Source organism: Alosa sapidissima, chromosome 23 (assembly GCF_018492685.1).
Source record: "Alosa sapidissima isolate fAloSap1 chromosome 23, fAloSap1.pri, whole genome shotgun sequence".
Classification (NCBI taxonomy): Eukaryota; Metazoa; Chordata; class Actinopteri; order Clupeiformes; family Clupeidae; genus Alosa; species Alosa sapidissima.
Genome location: NC_055979.1, coordinates 22785423 through 22792922, shown reverse-complemented (window position 1 = coordinate 22792922; position 7500 = coordinate 22785423). Strand labels below are relative to the sequence as shown.

Genomic DNA, 7500 nt, shown 5'->3' with positions numbered 1-7500 from the left:
GAGAGAGAGAGAAAGGGATGCAGTAAAGAAAAAAGAAAGACAGACAAAAAAGAGAAGGATGGAGAAAGAGAAAAAGGCAAAGAGAGGGGGGTGCTAGGGAGGAAAGCAACAATGATGTTGAAGAGAACAGGTAGCATACCCTCCATCTCACTCTTAACGTAATCTTCAAAGCCTGTGACGTCTCACATAAGCAACGCATCTTGCGCGCGCGCACACGCACACACACACACACACACACACACACACACAACAAAGCTCGGCAGAGGAGTAAGGCCGGGTCTTTTGATGGCGAAGCTAGGAGATTAAGCACCTAAGCGACGTGGCGCCCGGTGATCAGAGCCAGAGCAGCTCAATCCGGCCTTATCAGCCCGCTGAGCTGTTTAGAGGCGCGGGACAATGGGAGCCTCCGCGCCATTCAAACCTCCACCGCCGAGCTGTCACCACCCTCCTGTGATCCATGCGCATAGGTAAACACGCCAGCGACTTGGCGGACTTGGTGTGTGTGTGTGTGTGTGTGTGTGTGTGTGTGTGTGTGTGTGTGTGTGTGTGTGTGATACCTACAGCACCTACAGGGAGGCTTTAGAGGCAGGAGGGGGGGGCAGGCGGTGATAAGACAAGCAGATTCAGCTCGTCACAGGCCACAGTGGTTTGCCATGGTGATCAGAGGGTGGTGGGATACAGTTATATCGGAGTCCGACTCCGACAGGGATGATGAACCAATCAAAGGACACTGGGTTTTGATTATGCTTAATTTATTATGTAAATACACCATTTATTATTTATTATGTAAATAATAAATTACTCAGCTTTGTAAAAAACCTGTATAGGATTAGGACTATTGCTTTCTGGAGGTTTGTCGGTTGTTGGTAATCCCTACACCCAGCCTGTGTGTGTGTGTGTGTGTGTGTGTGTGTGTGTGTGTGTGTGTGTGTGTGTGTGTGTGTGTGTGTGTGTGAGAGCAAAAGGAAACTTTGCTTGTGCTGGGCTCATTAAGAAAGAGCACTTGTCACAGTCACTTCCATCTCATTAGACCAACACGTCTCTACCTCCCACACACACACACACACACACACACACACACACACAGCGGCCTACATGCACAGATCGACACACCCTGTGCCGTGTTATACACACATATTATTATGCATGGGATACCAACCCAAAGTGCACACACTCCAATACACATACACAAACAAACAGGACTTTTTTTGACTGTCAGTTTTTCTCCCTCACACACACACACGTAGCTTTGCTTAGGCACGCACGCACACACACACGTAGCTTTGCTTAGGCACGCACGCACACACACACACGTAGCTTTGCTTAGGCACGCACGCACACACACACACGTAGCTTTGCTTAGGCACGCACGCACACACACACACACACGTAGCTTTGCTTAGGCACGCACGCACACACACACACGTAGCTTTGCTTAGGCACGCACGCATACACACATACGTAGCTTTGCTTAGGCACGCACGCATACACACATACGTAGCTTTGCTTAGGCACGCACGCATACACACATACGTAGCTTTGCTTAGGCACGCACGCACACACACACATCCATAGCTTTGCTTAGGCACGCACACACACACACTAACTTTCCCCTTTATTCCCAGTCTTCCCTTATTGGCATTAGCATTATGTACAGTGATGCCCCTGTAGCCTATTAGCATGGCCCCTCTGTGCGGTCCTGGGCCACATTTACATTCTTGAGCAGTATCACCGGGCGCAAACAAGCTCATCAGGGTCTGCTGGGGCTTCGTTAGAGTAAGAGAGTGTGTGTGTGTGTGTGTGTGTGTGTGTGCGCCATCCAATACAACAACAACCAGCAGCTGCAATCCGCTAAGGTGTCTGCGCACGTGTGGGCATGTGTATGCGTAAAGGTGTGCGTGTGTGTGCGTGTGAGAGAGAGAGAGAGAGACAGAGAGAGAGAGAGAGAGAGAGAGAGAGAGAGAGAGAGAGAGAGAGAGAGAGAGTAAATGTGTTCATATATCATTGTGAGTGATTATGAGGTGTGTACTGTACATAGTTGTGAGCGTGAATGAGAATGTGTGTGTGTGTACAGTATGTGTGTGTGTGTCTGTGTGCCTGTGATCAAACAATTAAGCCCTTAGAAGAAACAAAGAAACTGACCGACAGACAGACAGACAGACAGACAGACAGACAGACAAAAAAAAAAAAAAAAATCAAGAATTACAGACAGACTTCCCCACAGCGCAACACAGATAGACACTCGAGTTCGATCTCGTCTCCAAAACGGCCGATGAGAGAGAGTAGCAGAGCGCCTCTCCGTCCCAATCCGAGGCCTGAATCACCAGTATGGCGCTGAGCGGAGAATCGATAGCCTGGCCGGCCTGCGTTGAGCTCAAGCTGAGCTTTACAACTCCAAAGAGCCCCAAACAAAAGCACAGCCCCTCCACTCGAGCGGAGCACCTAATGAGATCTGAGGCCAGACAAGTCCAGATGCATTTGGGCTCTGTTCATCCACAGCTTTCCACTAATGAAGCCACTCAGACATACCATACCTCACACATCTTTGATCAATTTCTTTTCACTGGTCAGGAGTGTAACAACCCTCGCTACTTGGGTGTGCATAATAATCAAATACATAGCAGTGGAAAAAAACTAAAACAACTAAAAAGCATTTGAGATGTCAAAATACTGTTAAAATGATCTAACTACTAGCATCATAATTAATTGAATACTCAGTTGCTGAAAAAGTACTCTCCTGCTTTTGCGTCGAGCACATCCACAGTTTAACCACAGCTTCTACATACAAGAAAATATGACGTCTAAATCATATGATCAATGGCTGTCTACTTATCGTGGTTGGGCACTTGCTATTGCTGGTGTATAAAGGCATTGTAGCACCTGTTTATATGTAGGTCAGAGCACCTCTAAGCCTGAGTGACAGGTGCAGTGAGGGGAGGCGGAGGAGATAAACTCCCATCAGCCTCTGGGGGAGGTCACATGACCGCTGGGGCGGCGATAAGACACCCGAAGCTGCTGAGAGAGGAGATGGAGACTAGCGCTCACCGAGCCCTGTGGCCATGGAAACCACTGTGGGGACCACGGTCTGTTAGCCAGGTCTGTCACACAGACACACACTCGCACGCAGCCTGACAGAGAACTCATTTTTTACATCTCAGAGAAATCACACCACCAAAAAAAAAATAATAACAACAAAAACACTCTCTGTCGTACACTGGCACGAAAAAATAAATGCAATGTGTTTTATGTATTCAGACAAACACAACACACACTTGCACATATCAAAGCAAAAACCTGCACACATTAACATACAAACACACACGCACACATATACAGACCGGTCTAATCACAGATGAGCAGGAAAACAAAGAAACTGTGTAATCCCAGATCAGCTCATTAAGCAGTGTGTGTCAGCAAATAAGTAAGAATATGAGTGTCTGTGCATGTATGTGTGTGTGTGAGTTTGTGTGTGTGTGTGTGTGTGTGTGTGTGTGTATCGTGTAGATATGAAGGGTTTGTCAATATGCAAATCCCTCGCCCATCAAAGTCAAGTTCAGCCCCACACGAGGCACAAAAACACAGCAGCTCAATAAATACTACAAAGAAACACAGACAAATGAGCACTACCCGCTAACATTCAACAACCCACACATATGGCAAGAGAACACAGAGAAACAAACAGCCCAACCCCCACAACACACACACCATCAACCCTCCAGCACCACACACCCACACCCACGTCGTCTGAACGTACCTGCTGGTGAATTTGGGGTTCCTCACTCTCTCCATGGCTCCACCCTTACTCTGTGGCTGGCTCAGAGCAGCATGGCTGGCCCCCTGTCACACACACAAACACACACATTTGTTCCGGTTCTTTCCATCCCCAGACCCGTTCCCCCGAGTGCCCGGTCCCCCTCACCCACCCCCTGCTGCCTTGGCCACTCAAGCGCTCGTTTAGTCCATTAACACAATTAGGAGTCAAAACAGCCGATTAGCATGGGCTCCCTTACTCCTGTGTCGTTCCTGGACGTCTCTTTTGTCACTCTCCACCTCAGTCCATCTCTGTCCCCTCTCTCGCTCTCGCTCTGGACAACGCTATTTTTAACGAGGGCCCGCGCCACAGAGCTACTGAGCCTGGGGTGAACGCTACAGCAAAGAGGGGTGGGAGATGAAGGAGATGGAGGAGGAGGAGGAGGAGGAGGAGGAGGAGGAGGAGGAGGAAACACTAAAATAAGGATGTATGGAAAGAGAGAGAGAGAGATGGGGGGAGAGAAGAAAAAGAGGAGAAAAGGCTACACACGGACGAGAGGAGGGGCGGCGGTCCACTTAAGCGCAGTCAAAGTAGTCGTCTTCTGCCTCGTCATTCGCTTTCGCTCTCTTTCTATGCCTCTCTCGCATCCCTCTGTTTGCCACTCGCCTAATGATGGCCGCCGGCCCTGGGACCCACCAGCCCCCCTGCTGTAGCCTACCTAACCCCCCGCCCCCCACCCAACCACACACACACACACACACACACACACACACACACACACAGCCATCATACAAACCCCACCTACCCAACCCCACACACACACAACCATCATAAAAACCCCACCTACCTCCACCCAGGACCCTTCTGCCCCTCACATGTGACACAGAGCTTTCACACACACACACACACACACAAAAAGTGACCTAGTTCTGAGGCCATCACGCGATTATCCTCTGTGGGACACATGCTCTGTGGAGGACCCTCTATTGTTTGTGCCCCTCTCCCTTTCTATCCCTCCCTCCCTCCCTCAGTCTCTGTCCCTTCTTTCCGTGTCCCATTAGAGCGCACTTTGCTCACACAAGCATGGCAGGGGAAGAAAGACAGGGCCACACACACGCACATATAAATAAAAATACAAGCAGTCAGGGTGAAAGAAGTGTGAGAAACATTCGACTATTCACATAAATGAGAGGGGAGAAAAGTCTTCACACACACACACACACACACACACACTCACAGAGACTCAGTAAAATGGGGTAGTTATGTCATGGTGGGAGGAGACTAAGCAGAAATCAACACAAGTAAACATGGGAGGGGGAAGCCATGTGAGGACAAACAAGTGTGTGTGAGAGAGTAGGGTAAATTTGGGTGTGAGTGTGTGTGTACTTATTTGTGTGGGAAAGTGCTGTATGAAGTGGTTGGCTCTTCCATTCAGATTTATTCTGTGCCTTATATACCTTAGCTAGCAGTGTTCAAGGGCTATCTTCTAAGGGTCGCTACCATTGTGTGTGTGTGTGTGTGTGTGTGTGTGTGTGTTTTAGCACATGAGAGCCTTTGTCTGTGACAGTAAGTGCTCTCCAGTGGGGTTTCCATAATTAAATAAATGTCAGCCTGTGAATACAAACAGAAAAAAAAAAACCTAACCAACGCGCGCGTGCGTGTGTGTGTGTCAGGACTATGAGCTGGGTCACACTCTTAAAGGTACTCTACTTTGACCTCCAACCCCTGTCACATCCATCCCAGCATGCTCTTAGGGGACCAGAGAGGCTGCAGGTTGGGTACGGATTTCACAGAATCAGAAGTAGAGAGAGAGAGAGAGAGAGAGAGAGAGAGAGAAAATGAGAGAGGGGGAGGGTGAAGAAAGAGATCAACATGAAAGAGAGTAACACGCATAAGAAGGAGGGACAGAGTGGAACAGGGAAAACGAAGGGGGAAAAAATACTAACAGACAAATCAGATGCAGTCGGAGCGATATGTGGGGGAAAAACAGAGGAAAAGAGAAAGAAAGAGGATGATGAAGGGGGAGGGAGGGAAAGAGAGGGACTGGGTTCACCTGAGTGCCCACGGGGAATGGGCAAGCTTCCCGCACAAATAAACTACCTCATTTCCATATCCCAGAATTCCACTGCAGCATAAAAAATCAATTAGGAGACGACGAGCTGTTTATCCGCGGTGTGTGTGACCTTAATTACTGATAATCGCACTTTCACACGGCGTCGGTGGAAGGAGAGAGAGGACTTCATCTGGCACAAATTCAGTAGGAGAGCGGAGAGAAAGAGGGAGAGAGAGAGAGAGAGAGAGAGAGAGAGAAAGAGAGAGAAAGAGATAGAGAGAGAGAGGGGGAGAAAGAAAAAGAGAGGGGGGATAAAGAGTGAGAGAGAGTGAGAGAGAGAGAGAGAGTAAGTGAGAGAGTGAGTGAGAAAGACACACCACACCACTCATCTCTGACGACAGTCATCACTGGCTCTCACAATTACCTGAGTCAACAAAGCAGAACTGAAATACTTTGAAAAGCATCTCCAGAGTTGATGTACTCCGTCTTGCCATATAATGAGCCAAGCCACACAGGCGTGGAAGCCTTATTTTGTCTAATCAACACTGATACCCCATCTAAGTATACTTCCCCTCCGGTATAATTGGCAAGAATGGCAATAGCAACTCTGTGGATCTGAACCCTAGAAAGATTGCAAACAGAATCACCTAGACTCAGAAGGACTCAACATGTCTGCCAAATAAATCAAATTCAAGTCAACCAAAAAGCAGCAGCCTGTGCTCATTTCCTTTATCTACTGCAGCAACAACTCACAAACCAGGGGAATTACAGACAAAAGAATCAACAGTATTAGATCCTGTAATGCCTGCATTAGAAAATGCATGAACTAGTTTAGCATAAGCTGCACTGAGTAGGTTTATTACACAGCACAGATAAAAGCTAAATCAATCATATGAGAGATGTCATTGCTTAGCTTTTTGACAGGCCGTCTGATGAGATATGAAGGACAAAAAATATTCACAAAGAAGTCGAGAGCTAACTCTTATTAATATTATTTTAATCGGTATTTATCTGCCATTCTGAAACTTGCTCATCTAGCATGATCCTGTGCTGTAGGATTCAAGGACTTGGTCTTATCACTAAGCGATACATAGATGGCACAGTAACAAAACCCCCTCGCTCCCCAAGGACACGGAGCGTCTTCCAAGGCGGCAGTGAGTGGAGGTGAAGAGGCAGCCTGGCACAGAGAGAAAAATAATCCCTCAACGATTAATTAAATTTGAGAGTCCCACCTGCCAATGGCGACCACCTGAGCCCCGTCACGCCTGAACAAATCGATACGTGCAGAAATAAATATTAATGCTCCCGACCTGCTGCACACGAACGAGCAAAACCGGTTATCACCTACAAATGACCAAACCAGTTTGACCTTATGGCACACATGCTACATACACAAGTTTTTAAACGAATGATGGGCGTAAGCTGCTGTTCAATTTCAATTCATTTTAAATGAAATGCATGCTAATAAGTAAGACTGAAGTTGGAGTATTACACACGCAGAGTCTAGCAAAGACAGTCATGCCATCAACACGCATCTGTCTCTTTCCACTTAGAACAAAAACACTAAGCCTCAGTGGCTTCCAACTCCTCTAATTAGTGACATAATATGGGTTTCCAAGGCAACTGACTTCACAGACTCTTCAGTGTGTGTGTGTGTGTGTGTGTGTGTGTGTGTGTGTGTGTGTCTGGGGGGGTT

The 7500-nt window shown here is 47.6% G+C and overlaps 1 protein-coding gene across 1 annotated transcript in view; it reads right to left on the bottom strand.

Annotated features, from left to right (window-relative positions):
• The window catches only part of LOC121698047 (partitioning defective 3 homolog B-like), a 69153-nt gene that overhangs the window by 57233 nt on the left and 4420 nt on the right, over positions 1–7500 (bottom strand). Inside the window, exon 2 of the mRNA XM_042079761.1 lies at positions 3755–3837. Coding sequence (XP_041935695.1) covers positions 3755–3789 — 35 coding nt within the window. The 5' untranslated portion in view covers positions 3790–3837. The remainder of the gene's footprint in view (positions 1–3754; positions 3838–7500) is intronic.